At 45.7% G+C, this 15,254-nt stretch overlaps 1 protein-coding gene across 4 annotated transcripts in view; it reads right to left on the bottom strand.

The window, feature by feature from the left end:
• The window catches only part of KLHL3 (kelch like family member 3), a 51,520-nt gene that overhangs the window by 26,465 nt on the left and 9,801 nt on the right, over nt 1–15,254 (bottom strand). For all 4 annotated transcript variants that reach the window (XM_051631125.1, XM_051631124.1, XM_051631122.1 and 1 more), the window contains exons 2-4: nt 12,851–12,967; nt 9,843–9,949; nt 4,728–4,849 (exon numbers count right to left, since the gene is read on the bottom strand). In XM_051631125.1, the coding sequence (XP_051487085.1) occupies nt 4,728–4,849; nt 9,843–9,949; nt 12,851–12,888 (267 nt within the window). In that variant the 5' untranslated portion in view covers nt 12,889–12,967. The remainder of the gene's footprint in view (nt 1–4,727; nt 4,850–9,842; nt 9,950–12,850; nt 12,968–15,254) is intronic.

The following is a 15,254-nucleotide window of genomic DNA, read 5'->3' on the forward strand; positions in this document are numbered from 1 at the left end:
CTGAACATGCCTGCATTGCTCCTTGCAGCCTCGTGCTGGCTTGACAGGGCAGTGCAGAAGGAACCTTAGGCCACTGCACTTATTGGAAAAGAAACATTATCATATAATGCTTTTTAGAAGTAGGATATAAATAGCTTATCAAGAGATGAGTGAATTTTCTCTCTCCCGTTTCCCAGCTGAACATCACACCACATATCTTGTTTTGACCAGGGAAGGCAAAAGGCAAGCAAAGGATATCCGCTAGCACAGAGTCTGTTTCCTTTAGAAATAACAAGAGGAAATGCCCTGCCTAAACATGCAGCAGGACCACACTGCAACCCCACTAATATCCAGGCAAGTTACTCACTTGGGTCTGGATTTTGCTCATAATATTTGAACTCCAGCTACTGTAAATGGCTTACAGAGAGCTGGCTTCTTTACCAGATCAGCCTCCATACCAAAATCCAATCCCCTTTTCAAACTATATCAAAATTATCTGCTGTTACTACTGAGACTGACTTCTTTGCTAAATAAATCATGTCTGTAACCTCATCTATGGTGTGTGTGTATATATATACATCCATAACCATCTTGTTCACCAGCTGTGCTCTCTTGTTCTGCAGACTCTGTACCAATCTCAGGTTTTACAGAACATTGGCTGTGCTATTAAATACTTCCATAAACCTTTGATGTCTCTGAACCAGAAACATCTTTCAGCCAAAAGTGCTCAGAGCTGCTCTAAGGTTCATTCAATAGGCAGGGCATTAATGCTGGACTTCAGAGACTGGGGTTAGTTCCCTGCTCTGCCACAGCCCTCCAGGTAACCTCAGACGAGTTAAGCTACACTGTCCTCTGCAAAACTGGGAGAAGAGCGTTACCCCAAGACAGGGGATATATTAAAGCTTATAAGCTGCTTTGACAATTTAGTCAAATTGGAAGGCAAATAAGGGTACTGGCTGTAATCCTCAGCAGCACATCCAGGGCCACAGCTGGGACTACACATCTGGCCAGACAGAGAGGCAGCTCCCAAGCACCTACCCAGGGGAGTCTGTGATCAGAGAGACAAGCACATCTTGAATTTGCAAGGCAGGTTAAATAGTGGGTTTTAAATGAACAGCTCTAAAACTGCACAAATAATAGAGATAAAGCTACATTACTGCAACTTGGCTTTTCAGTGCTAGGAAGGCAATTAGACTTTATCACTCTGCAACTGCCACCAGGCAATGCTGAGGGTGCTTCTACTTATATCTCCACCTGGGGAGAAACAGCCAAGGCAAGGGCACGTGTAGCAGGATCACAGACCCACAAAACCTCTCCAGGAGCAGGTGAAAGAAGAAGGGATATAGGGGTGAGAGAAAAAAAGGGGGAGCAGCTGGCAATTTCCCTCCTGATCTGCCATCTCCAGCTTCAGCTACACCATCCCTTGGTTAAACAGTGGGATAAAAATGTGGAGATGCATCCATCAGACACAGCATAGTTCTCTGATGCCACATTCGCAAGTTTCTCTTCACCCTTCTAATTAGGCCAATCCAATGAAAAAGATTTTCTGTAGGCCTAGGAAGGGCCCCCAGCCCAGTTGCTGTACCAGCCCAGAAGTCAGCTCTGCTGCTGACCAGGGCTCTCCTGCACTCAAGGCAGGTGATACAAGGCAAGGAGCTTTTCCTCCAGGGACAAGATAGCCCTGATTTATTGCATTTCCTAAAGCTGAATTGAAAGAGTCTCTGCCTCACTGTGGGCTTGCACAGTTGCAGCTTTTGGAGTGAACAGGGGGAAGTGAGGTGAACATCCTTCTATCTCCAAAACTGCATCTGCCACAGATACTCTCCTTCCTTTGCTGTGAAGTGCTAAGTCCCTAGGGAAAGCTGAGGTGCAGAAGCACACTTCTGAAAAGGAAATGCTACAGTGTCTAGCAAAGCTTTTTATTCTCCTTTCTCAAGTCATTTTTATTACAATTACTATGTCTGCAAAGCTGACAATTTCAACATCTATTTCCTCCAGCCACCTGATTTCCAGACTCCTCTTTCTGTATGAGCCATATCTCAAACTATGGCAGTACCCTTTACCCCCAGTAATTCACTGCAGACCATGACAAACTGACTGTCCAGGCTTGGTGCCTTGTACACACATCCTGCCTTACATAAGAAAAACACCAAACTACACTTTGTGCAATGAAATGACAATCAGCTACAAAAGTATGTGCTTAGAAAAAACAGTCTCACTTCCTGAGCACCACACCAGGCCTATAAAAGCAAACAGGGACAGGTTTCTATTAGAAAAGAAACAACACAAATACTGACACGGAGCTGGGCAGCAGGAGGATGTGACAACTCAAAGGACCCAATCTGCTCACTTCTTCCTCAGACTGACATTGCTAACCCAAAGCAGAGACCGCAAGGAGCTTAATGTTCTGTTGTTCATGTTGTTTGCCTTCACTGATGCGAACCTCTGGAAGGAATCACAGATTATTCTTTTCTGAAAGCTTTTCTTCGTGTGGCTGCAGGTGAATATTAACCTATTTATGGCATTCTGCTCAGGGGCAAAACACCCAGAGACAGGATGGAAATTTCTCTTTAAACTTCCTATTGGTTTCATCACAAAACTATATTAAATTCCAGAAAACACTTTCAGCATGGATATTTTTAACACATAATAAAATTTAAATTAGTCAGTTAATCTTGCATTAGATCAGCTTCATTTCTTAGCTCCCATGAATTAATTTACCTCAAGTCTAAAGAGTTACTGACAGAGTGGTTATTTAAATAAATCCTGTAAGGGATCTGCTTTATTAGATTGGGTAAAAACACTATGGCCAAACATTTGTACTCACCAAACTTATTTTTATTTTAATCTTATTGTCTGAGATATGGGAGCCAAAGCACAGACAGAGCTCTTACTTTAACTCTTTGTAACCCCTGGGCTGCAGAAGGCAGGCTTTGGTTAGGTGTCACTAATAAAGACAGCTTTCTGGTTGCTCAGAAAAGTTAACACTTGGACTTCTCCACAGATGATCTGCACAGGTCTGTGCTGCCAAGGCAGTGCAGGACTAAGCTGGCTGTCCAGTCTGCTCCAGCTCCCACAGGGCTGCTTATCTCCAGGTCAGACATACTGGAGCACTGAGAGGCTCTCATGGGAAGAGCCCGAGCACACGTAGGCACTGCCAGCAAGCTTCAGTCAAGGCAGAGTGACTGGGGCCAGTGCACCAGGTGGTGTCCCAAGCTCAGCATGTCCCATGTGCCAAGTGGGGACTTCTGGGCCACCTAACAACCAGCACTGAGGAAGTAAAGTATACATTTGACAGGGCACCTGGATATAATATAGTCTTCACATTTCCCACAGAAAAAGGGACCAGACTCAGAGTGTGTGACCAGACTCAGTCATTTTTCTTCCAGCAATGGAAGATCCCAGAGGTACCAGGAATTCCATCCCTGTTCTCTACTGAAGTAATGTTGCATCTCAGCTCCTTATGACCCTGACTATACACTGTAATTGAACATGGGGTAAACTGCAGACCACTAGCCCAAGCAACCCACAGTTGGGCTTGAGCCTCAGCTCCACTGCTGTAATGCCACCTTGAAGGTCTCCTTGCTGCTGGTCCCCAGTGACTTGTCCTGCACAGCCTCTCTGTAGGGCAACCAGTGTCCACACTCCTATGAATGTGACAACTGCCAAGTTCAGAGCACGCCAGGAAGTCAAGTTTGTCAAACTGGAAGCCAGCAAGGGGAAGAAAAGGCACCCACAGGCATAGCTCATGAAGGATGACACAGGGCTTAGACTGTGAAGTGGACATAGCTCACTGCTTTTTCCAAGTTCCTGCAGAAAGAGGAACATGTCAGCAAGAACATGTGCCCTCCCTGAGGGACTGGAACTGAAAAGCATAACTCATCCACAGCAAAAACCTATTTTCAAGCAGAACCTGTCTAATTTTGCCATCTTAATTAGGTCAACAGAGCACATGCAGCAGCATTGCTCCCCCCCTCTCTCCAGCATCAAAGACACAGACTTATTACCCTGACCAACGTTTAAGACTCAACCTGCCACTTGCAAACAAAGACTGAGACCAACTAAAAAGCACATCCATATACAAGCTCCCAGCATCCCTTCCAGAAACGAGTGGCTAAGTGCACAGCCCTTTTCTTACTGCAAATACAAGTAGAGTCAAAGAAAAAGCTTTTCCAGCAGCCACAGCCATGTGACACAGCAAAATGCTCATCCTGAGCATCCTGCTTTATCTGTAGGCTGCCTTTCAATTACTCTTTCCACTTCTGGACAAATGTTTACCTCAAAGACCTTCAAGACAGAGCATACACACACAAAAAAAAGGAAGAATGCCCTCAGTTGAACAATATATTTCACTCAAAGCTCTGCCAAACACCTCAAACTACCCAGAAGAATTTAAAAACTAACAGCCAGATTCCTCAGCCATGACCTTAAAACAACATTTGACTTGCTGCTGCTTTGAGTCTGTTTTGACCTACGACAGACTGACCCACAAGTCGCCACAGTTTCTTGGAAGGCAAATGCCTGCTCTCATTATAAGAGCTTGACACAAAACATAAATGCAATATGACTTAAGCACGGGGAGAGCAGCAAAGTGCCTCAAGACTAAACACAGGCTGGAAGTAGCTCTTTTCAAGCTCAGCCTTTCACTTTCTGCAGCCTGAAGAGATCACTCAGCCCCAAAAGACCTGTGCATTTGAGTTTCAAGCTTTTTACTTGGGTCTGCAAGGGTGCTGCTGAACCAGACTTACCTGCACATTCTCTTCCGTGACCTCAATCTCAGCAGTGTAGATATAATCAATCAGCTTCCTCAGGGTCTGCCCATCAACATCTTTTATCTCAATCTTCTTGGCTTTACTTTCAGACATGTCTCCTGAAATGCATTTCAAAAGGACAGTTAAAGATTGCTGTGTAGGGCCCTGCATCTCATATATCTAGCACATCCTCCAGGTATCTCACTAAAAGACTGACCTGGCACTACCTCTGACCATTAAAGGGCAACCAGTGAGATTCCCAGAAACCTCTTAATGTCACCGAAAAAACATCTCAACATTTTACAACCCTAGAGTAAAATAAACAAGTCAATAAATGCAACAAGCTCTGTTTCTTGACAGAAAAGAACCTGCCTTCAAACACATGCAGGGGCTAAGAAAACCTGAACAGTATGATCCTCAACCACGTGTCATCACAGGGAAAGACCTGAAGACGCTGTGGACAGGTCTTATAAGGGCTTTAAAAAAATAATTTATATATATGTAAAAACATAAAAATTATATAGATAGATATAGGAAGATAAGTTGCAACAGCTACATTAGGGTGCTTCATGGTATATCCTACAGTAACAGTGAGGTACCATTACCTTCTTCCTTCAGGAAGAACCCGAAACCTGCTGAGGAAAACAAGCACACATGCCAGCTGTGACATTCAGGGTGCTGCAAGCTTCCCTCCTAAATCACCCTGCTGTACCTGTCCACACAGTTGTACTTTATGCAAAGCTTCTCTGCAGAAAGATGCATTCCTCATCTCTTGCCTTCCCAAATTCACACTTCAGAGCGATGAGCCTTTGGATCCAAACCATATCCTTTCTCCAAATACACAACTTTGGAGAAAATAAACAAAAACAAAACCAACAAAAAACCAAAACAAATACACAGAGCTAAAGTAATAGATTCCCCTACGGATATACAAGTAACATGGTTACCATGTCTGTGTAACAGAAGTATGTCATAGCAACAAAAGCACACTGTGGGGAGGAGAAGAAAGGACTCCCCAGGCCTCTTCCAGCATCCACGCACATAGTGACCTCACCCAAGTCTTAATCACCAAGTTCTTGAGGAACCACAGAAAAGAAAGAACAAACTTCTGAGTGGAAAGAAAGCGATAAGTGAAAAAACAAAGCTGAACAAAGGAAAGCATGAAGAAATATCAGTTCTTAAACCTGGGCATGAATAATCACTACTCTAAGAAATCTGGTGACTCAGTACTGCTGTGGGATTAGGAGGAAAAATAGTTCCTGCATCCTATGGGAGAACTAATTACAGCCTACATCTTGGTACAGCATGCAACAAGGCATGGCCAGGTACATAAAGTGCACAGCACAGACTCAGATGTTAAGGGGGGTCCAAGCTTGAGCAAAATCAGGATTGTGGAAACTGAACTTTGCAGGCTTCACTTATATCAATAAGGAAGTAAATAAGAGGAGTGGGATCAGACCAAAAGTGCTAGAAGAGCCAACAATGTCCCAAGGGAAGCGCAGACTGAAATAATATTTGCCTCAAATGCAATTTTAAAAATTAAATAATAAAATGCTATTCAGAGAAGTCCATGAATACAAATGCACAAGTACAAAGGGATAAACGACCTACATTTGGGAGGCTTTCAAAGCAGGTAAGACTTTTAAATTGACAAAATAAATGTCATCTCCTTCACTTGCCAAAAAAAATAAAACAAAGCCCAATCTCCGGAGATGAGAGGGGGCTTCTGAGAACAGGCCAGGCCCTTCAGCCTACGTGGAGCTGGAGGTGAAACCCCCAGGCTTGCACAGCAAGGGGCGAGCGGAGCAGCCGCAGCCCTGCGGGGTCCGAGGGGAGGCTGGGACGGACGCACACGGAGATCGATGCAGGAATAGCTTGGAGGGACCAATCCACTAACATCATCTGTCTTTGTGGTGCTCACGTGACACAGGCAACAAAAATAAAGGCTGCGTGGGCTTCCACACCCACCAGCAAGCTGCCAGCTCTGCACACGAACAGCCCGCGCTGCCTCTGCTCCGGTAACAGCCCAGAGCAGGATGAGGAAGGGGAGTCTCCTGTGCTGGGCCCCAGGGTGGGATCCATCCCCTCCAGCCAGGCTGGTGCAGACCAGGAGCAGGCAATGAGCTGCTCCCTCCTTCAAGCACGGACCCAAGGCAAACAGCCTCTGACACACCACTGTGGGCAGCCAAACAGTGGGTCAATTAAAGCATCTTGTACGTCAGAGCTGTGCAGAGGAAGCAGCGAGCTGGGCAGGGCTGCCCTGCACAGACCCCTTCCCACAGCGCTGGGCCGGGTGGACACGAGGGACAGGGCAGAAGGGAGCAAAGGCAGGTAAAACAGGCAGAGCCACTTTACGATGATCCCATCTAGGGGACACACTCTGCAGACACCATCCCCTCATAAAGGCAAGCCCTCCATGCATCAGTCTCAGTGGTGCCTTCTCCTCTCCTCTCTGCTCTGTTGCTTTGTCACAAGATAAACTGCAGTCGCAACTGCCGCAGCTGGCGGGGCCTTGTTTACCCAGCACAGCAGCTTGCTCTGCCTCCTACGTCCTGCACTCCAGAGGCTTCCCAGGGCACAGCTCCAGCTTTTGTTGCTTCCTAAGTCAGAGACATGCTGACGGAGAACACGAGTGAATTGGATAACAAAACTGCAGCCTTTCACACGTGGGGTGAGCACTTTGAAGCAGCACATGAGACCTGCAAGGGAGGCTTCTGCATTGCTGCCTCCTCCTTCAGTACTTCTGAAGACCCCCCAGGCATCTCACAGGGGCAGTCCTAGCAGCATCACAGAAGTATCTGTTATCCTTTCTGAAACTGTTGTGTTGTCTTCTAAATGGATAGAAGTCACTGTCCCCAGTCATCCCCACAGAATGGTGACAAGGAGGACCAGCCACCATTTGAAATCCTCTAGAAAACCAGTATAGGGAGGGACAACCAGCTAGGAAGTGCTAGGTCCTGTCTCTGCTTCAGCAGTGGAAGACACAAATGGAAGATGTGCTTGTTTAATTTTGGGCTTCCCAAGGCAATTTCCAAGAGAAATGCCTAACCAGAGGACACTAGATGACTTAGCAAAGATCCCAGTGTCACCGCACGGTCATTCATGAGTTCAGAGTCAGGCCCATCTTACAGGGACAGAGCAAACATCAGGTGAAAATGGATGAACTGCTTGTCTCAGTTTGGTTCACATTGTTCACAGCTTCACCCCAAGTGCTCCCTATGGCATGGCTACCAGCACTGCTGGGGTACCCTCCAGCTCCCCACATCCCCAAAAAGCAGCTCCTCCATCAGAGACTCAATGGGCACGAGCAATTCCTGCCCAGGCCTGTGAACACCCACCACATGCAGCTGCCCCGGAGCCATCAGGCTACAGCACTGATGTGCAATGCAAAATAACCAAAACTAAACCACAACCAACCAATGTTCAAGCTGTGGTTTTAAAACGTTTCCCCTCCAGTGCAAGCCACCACTCATCTGGACAGAGATCACACGCTCGGTCTTTGTGAGAGGCAGATCCAGACCTCAGAAATTTGGGACTAGTTGGACCAAAAGCCAAGGAAGGGAGAGCTGGTCTTTGCCTGACCCGGGAAGGTGCAGGGGGAGGGGACCAGCAGCTGCTGAGCTGTCAGCCAGCCCAGGGGAGCTGCCGAGCCGGCCACATGACAGCGGTTAGCTGATTACTGGTTAACTCGCAGCGTGAGGGATTACACGGCCTGGAGAATTCCTGCATGGAAACATGAGCAGCTCTGCGCCACTGCCGTCACGCTCAGGTCACCCCTAAGGATCAGAGGGTTTTTCCAATGATTTTCTTTTTTAAACCCCTCATCACAAGCACCCTCAAATCCTCTCCAAGGTGCCCTGTGTGAATGGTTGCCTCTGAGCAGGGTTTCCTCCTCTGCCTCGTCACCATGGCCATTACCCACCTCCCCTGTGCAGTGCCAGTGCCCTAGGAAACACAACTGGTCTCCAGTTCAGCTCCCCACACTGCTAAAACCACCATGGTGAAGCTCACATCTCACTTGAGGTTTTCTCCATTACAGAAGGGAAAAAAAGCTTCCCAAATTACAATTTTTTTTCCTGAGAAATGCTGAGTTCTGCTTCCAGTAAAGCAAAGAAAACAAGGCCTAATCTCAAGGCTTTTAAAAGAAAGAAGCAATCCCAAGACTACAGGCAGAGGAATATGACACAGGGGCAAAACGCCCAAACCTCATTCATGCTGAAGCTGAGGGACAACCATTCCCTGGAATGTACAATCATTTTATTTGTATTTAGTTAAGTCAGTTCCTATCCTGGGAAGGAAAAGAAAAGGAAGCTCAGCAGCTCCTGACCAGACTAATTTTACTAGAATGACTTAAATAAGTTGGTCATTCCCCTGCCTTGGGACTGGCACAGCTTTTTTGCTGCCCCACTTGGGCACAGCCTCCAAAGGACACATGCTATAGGGATCAGGAGACTGGAACAGTAATTTGTCCTCTTCTTTCCCATCACACTGAGATTGTATCTGCATTACCAAAATATACTGGCCTGCAGCCACGCCCCCTGCAAAAAGGCAGGGCTGCTAAAACACACAGGGATCCAGAGAACAAGGGTGTTATTTCGGGCAGCAGCCAGAAGTGCCACAGGAGATTGAACATCCGTGACTGCAAATCAGCACTGGCAGGGCTGAGCCTTGAAACTACAACTCCTGTGCCAGCAACTTCTTTGATGTGCACCATGAACATTTAGGGCACTGCACACGTGGCTTGATGTTAATGATGTGTTTTCATGACCCAAGGTCTTGTTAAGGGGGAAGAAAACCAACCCAAAAAGCAGTGAGCCAAACCTCATAGTAAGCTTCCCATGACTCAGATGCTACCCACTCACCCCATACCCCAACAACCACCCCATACCCAAATTCCATGCCTCAAGAAATTAGTCCCAGCATTCCCCTACATCAAGTGCAGCAAACTGCAGACCTAACTGCACACCACTTCTCTCAAGGAAAAAGAACCCTTTCCCCACAGGCCATGCCTACTGCCTCTACTGCAGCTCCTGCTGGAGACACAGCCAGAAGCCCCTGGGTTTGCAATGGCCCATTCAACCCAAATACAGTGTCCGGTGTGGAGAAGAGTACCTGTAAACATCGCACAGAAATAGGGGCTGCAGGCCGCAAGGACCACGCGGTGAGCTTCCATCTCCACAGTTTCAGCCACAATCACCACATCGCAGAGGAGCCGTTTGCTGGAAAGACACCAGAAAAGACAAAGATAATTTCTGAACTCTTGGTCAGGCAAAAAGCTGAAAAAGTAAGCAGAGATCCCACCACTCTGGACAAGACAGGCACCCAAGCTTCTGCCAAATCCCAGTGGAAGGTCCTCTAATCCTTCAGCTACCAGCTCCTATCAGTGTTTGCCTACAAAGTGAAGCCTGAATTCTCCCAATGCTGCAGTCCTGTCTGGTTCTGCTTTTCCCATAAAAAAATACCTGGAAGTCAAACTAGGCATACATGCTGCCTGAAGAATGGATGGATAAGGGGCTCCTTTCACCTCTCAGACAAGTAGGGCTTGGAGAAGGCATAGAAGAGTTTCAAGCTCTAGTAGATCTTTAAGACAAGAAACTGTGCAAGGAAACACCAGCAGCACATTCACCTTCCCACAGGGGAAATGTAGAGTGGAAAAATTAAGTTATTTCTGTACTTCTATCTTTGGCCCTAAAGAACGTGACCACCAAAACACCTCCTGACACTGAGGAGCACAGAGACTGCCTCAGCCCTCTCTCAGTGACATGTCAATCACTTGTGTTTGTCCAGAGGTTTGAGGACTTAGTTTACCACATGAAACAGTCTAGGATTAAGAGTCATTGAGATAAAGCACAGGGTTTTAAACAGAAACCAAAAAACTTCTGAGCTCCCCCACTGACTCATTGTACAGCTTTGGAAAAGTCACTTCATTAACTAGTGACCTTTTCTACCAGCCCCACACATATCCTTTGAGGATTCATTAGTTAATGTTTGCACAGGGCTTTTGAGGTGCAGGCAGATAGAAGTTCTCAGCCTCCCAATAAGTTGGTTTAAGATGTTTGAGCATACAAATGCAAAATAAGGGTGTTATTTTCAAATGTCAAGCCTGAAAAAGGATCAGGTCTGTAAATCTAGACATTGCCTTCTCCTCAGAAGTCGTTATCACCACACTGCACTTTGTCTTTAGGAAGCTGCGTATCAAATAAACACAGAGCTTCTAATGGACTAGGTATGTCTCCTCCATACAGTGGAATACACAAACAAAACATCTGCAAAATGGAGGGTGATAGTTGGAAAACAAAAAGAAAGGAACTGGTAGTCCACGCTCTACATTCACCCCAGTTTGGAAGGAGTGATGGCAATAGGAGAAGTCTCTTAATGAAGGCTTCCTTATTTCCTTCAGCTTACGTAAAAGGTGCCCTGTTTGATTCCTCTCTGGACTACAGTTATCTAAAGTATTACTCATGAAATTGATTTCATCTACATTTGAAAGCTAAAAATTTCAAGTGAGCAATATATTGTAAATAGGCTGGAGGCTTAGCAAGATTTTCCTAGACCCTCTGTATAATAAGATTTCTGGACACATTTGAAAGGAGGCACTATTATTCAAGGTAGCTATTAACACTGATTATTGACAGCTTAACAGATTGCAAGTCCAATGCACATACAATAGCTGTGAGAACTCTATATGCCAGAACAGCAGCAGGAGCTGACAAAAAGGAGTGCGCAGAAGAAAACATCAAACAGGTGCTTAAGGGCAGCTTTCAGTCTTCTATGTTTTATCACTTCAGCACAAGATCTAGCTAACTACAGGCACTAAGAAACATCATCCCTCTCCAGCTATTCCCACTATGCTTCATTTAACAAAGGAATAATAGCAGCACAATAGATTTCTGAATATAGCTGCACAAATCTCTATTTTCAGATCCTCTGCTTTCAGGACAAAGAAAGGACTAGAGGGATGTCGATTAAAAAAAAAAATTAAAAATCACACTATTTGGTGTAGTTGTTACAAGGGAAGAATATTTCCATGTTCTGTTCCTATGCAACTGAGAATCACTGTCAGACATCAATGGAAAGTGACATTTCTAATCCTTCTCCACACCAGAGAACGTGTGTATTGGGAAACTACTTAATTCACATAAGACCTCTCTTCTGTGGGTTAAGTAGTTTCCCAGTATATTATTACAGCATCTCTTGAGTACTTGGAGTGTGCAGGAAGAGTAAAGGGTGTTATCTGCTTTTCTCATACCATCTGGACTGTGAGGGGGCACATACGTTCAGGCGTATGACACGTGTACTTTCCATGGCAATTATGTTAAAAACTGGGTTTCTAAGCTGCACTTTGAATGGTAAAGGACTGAAATGAACTAGTCAGAGAAATGCTCACTGAACTTCTGTCTGGGCTGTGGGATGACAACAACCAAGAAACAACTCAGGTCTAACCACTGTCACCACATTGCTGACATGATGACAGAGGTTCTTGAAGACTGTTCAGTGATATTTTTTTCAGCCTCCATTCTCCCTGTACCCATGCAGCTCGGTGGAGACCAGCCTGGTCTCTCTTAACCAATGTCAGGATTTTTAAATTTGCAAGTAGAGAGCTGACATTGTTCCTGAGTTGTTTTTTTTTCCACCCCCTACTTTGGAGTCCTAAGTCCAGACTGAGTGACACTGCTCGTTAGAGAATAAGAACAGCACATTAATAATCTTTGGTTTGTAATTATGCGTAGGTGTCTTAATGTCTGTAATGTTCTATTATTGGTTTTCAGACCATTAACTCTGTTAAGAACATAGTTTACAGCTGAATTTGCTGTAAGTAATGGAAAAGATGAAATTAATTATAATCTATAAATGAAGGTTATTGATTAGAGAATGCTTTTGAGCCACAGTTGGCTTCCTTCTGCTGGGAAGATGGAGAGGTCTGAGACTGGGAAGAGCAACGCACCACAAAAGGGCTATATTTTAGCTGCCTCTTCCTGCTTGTTTATTAATACCCCACACAACCATTAGCTGCGACAAAGATGGCACAGATTTTCTTCTAAGTCTCCCAGGAGCCTCTCCATTCTGACCAGCACATTTCTGCTAAACCAGAGAGGGTGCCCATGAAGTCAAAAGCGTACCTCCGTAATTCATTCATGACCTTGAATGCCTTTTTCATGTGAGAGTGGTTGACAGTCACCGTGCGCTGGTCCTTTTCATCTTCAGCTGCCTCAGAGGATCGGGAGCTCTGCTTAATGCTAAAAACAGAGAGAAAGAAGGAGCAGAAAGTTTGATTCAATGACTCTATGAAAAAAGTATCATAAAACTGCAGCATAGAGTATTATGCACAGAACTACTTGCACATTTGTTAGTCAGCTCAGGTTCGTCATATGAAGAGCATCACAAAATGCAGCAACTTCTCTGCATGGACGTTGAAAGCCAACCTAGCCCACATTTCAGTCAGCAGGGAAGAAAAGGAAAAAGTGCTAAACACTTGAGGACAAAGCCCAGCCTTGCAGGCTTCAAGTCAAGTCAGAACATAATTGCCTCACTGAATAGAGGTAGACTTCAGCACCGGGAACTACAAGAGTACCATAGGTACTTTAACATCCACACAAAGAGAAGTTTAGGCCCCAATGTCCCATCAGAAAAACACAAGCATACAATACATTACTTGTATCTTCTTCCATTGATGCAAGTAGAAAAGGACTACTAAAACTCCCTGCACAGCTTCCAAAGCATTAGCTTCACAGAGGCTACATCCCATTTCCAGTTTAGAAATAGGTCTGTTTAGTGCCACTGAAATGTACAGAAAGAATTATTAAACCACACTTTCATACCAGAACCACCAGCTATACAGGTAACATCAAACCAGATGCACTCAGTTATGTGCTGTGTTTAACCAGGCCAACAGGTGCCTAAGGCACACACGCGTCCTCATTACTTTGTTGGGAGCATTGGCTCTTTATACAGAATTGACATCAGGTCAATAACTCTATCTCCCCAGCCTGAAAGTGTGTGAAACCACTCAGAGCTAAAGAAAAAGCAGCACTCAGAGCCAGGTCCCTGTTCTGCTTAGACCCAGAGCTCAGCCTTCAAACCTGCCAGCCAAGCAAGGCTGTCCATGTCAAAAGCCAATCCCAAGCCAATGGCAAATCTCAGGAGATGACCCCATGGCCACCACCCACCTGAGTGCAGACCTCCTCAGAGTTTTCCTTCCAAAGGACCGTCTCCCTAAGCTTCACATTTGATTCCTCCTCCCTGCCACACTTCTTCGATGGGCCTGTATCATGATAAAAGACTGAATAGGGTTAAACCAACAGTCTGGGCAGCCCAGGATCCTGCCTCTATCAGTGATCAGAAGATGGTATCTGAACAAGGGTACCAAGCCAGGGAAGTGTGGAAGGATCCTTACCCAGAACAGCCTGCCAGCCTCTGCTAAGGTGTGTATGCACGCACATACATAACTATATACGTGTCTACTCGCACACAGCGACTTTTCCTTTGTAAAAAACACATTATTCACAATCCCTTGACAGTGTGAAGCTCTTGCTGAACACTGCACCCCTCCCCCCCCACTGCCTGCTCCTGACCAGTAGCTCTTACCAGCACCATGTCCCTTGAGACCACACGAAGATCTTTGCCCCCCAGCTGTCCTGGTGGGTTGCACTGTCCCTCTTCTAGAAACAAGACACTGAATAGCAGCCAAGCTGCACGCAGCTCAGATACACGCCTGCATACTGAGTGGCCTCCAGCTTTGTGCCTGAGACAAAGGTTAATGCCAGAAACCAGCCAAGTCCAATTCCTTCACTTTGCTGAGCAAGTGAAATATGTTCAATCATAAGTGAAGCTGCCAGGCTGAGCACAACATCACTTAGTGCATGTCCCAGATGAGGGAAACAACTTCCCAGACTGTGTCACAGTCATCATCCAATTAGCTTAGTATGGATGGTTAAAAAAAAAAAAAATCAGAAAGAAGAGATCTGTTAGATGTTTGGTATTCAAAGGACTGGTACCAGGCAACAACACAACCAGCTTTTCTATCCCCAAAGAAAGCTGAACTCATACTTTGCTGCACACACAGCCAGCGGTGATCACAGGCACAGAGCAGCGGCAGCAGCCTGCTCTGCCCCAGGGCTGTGTGCTCCAGCCAGGGAGTCTCCTTGCTCCAGAGTCATGACCAAATTCAGCTAAGCCTCAGTGTTGCATCTACCAAAAACCCTGGTTGAAATCTTAGGCCAAGTGAAGTCTGACCACAGTTTTAAACACCCCAGCATAAACCCTTGTTTTCTAAACAGCTCGACCTGCCCTTGCGGCAAGCTGGAGCCAAGGAGTGAAAAATGAGGCTCTGCAAGTGCAAGGGACTTCACAGATCTTTCAGTCTACAAAGGCAAAAAATATACTGGAAGCAAACAAAACAACTAAAAAGGAAAGAAGAAGGAAAAAAAAGGAAAGTGAAACAGAAAGGCAGTAGCAGGGACAACTGTACCCATTGCTCCTGGGGCGGGACAGCTGGACCGATGCCGGACACACTTGGGTCATCAT

The sequence above is a fragment of the Apus apus genome, chromosome 13, assembly GCF_020740795.1.
Source record: "Apus apus isolate bApuApu2 chromosome 13, bApuApu2.pri.cur, whole genome shotgun sequence".
Classification (NCBI taxonomy): Eukaryota; Metazoa; Chordata; class Aves; order Apodiformes; family Apodidae; genus Apus; species Apus apus.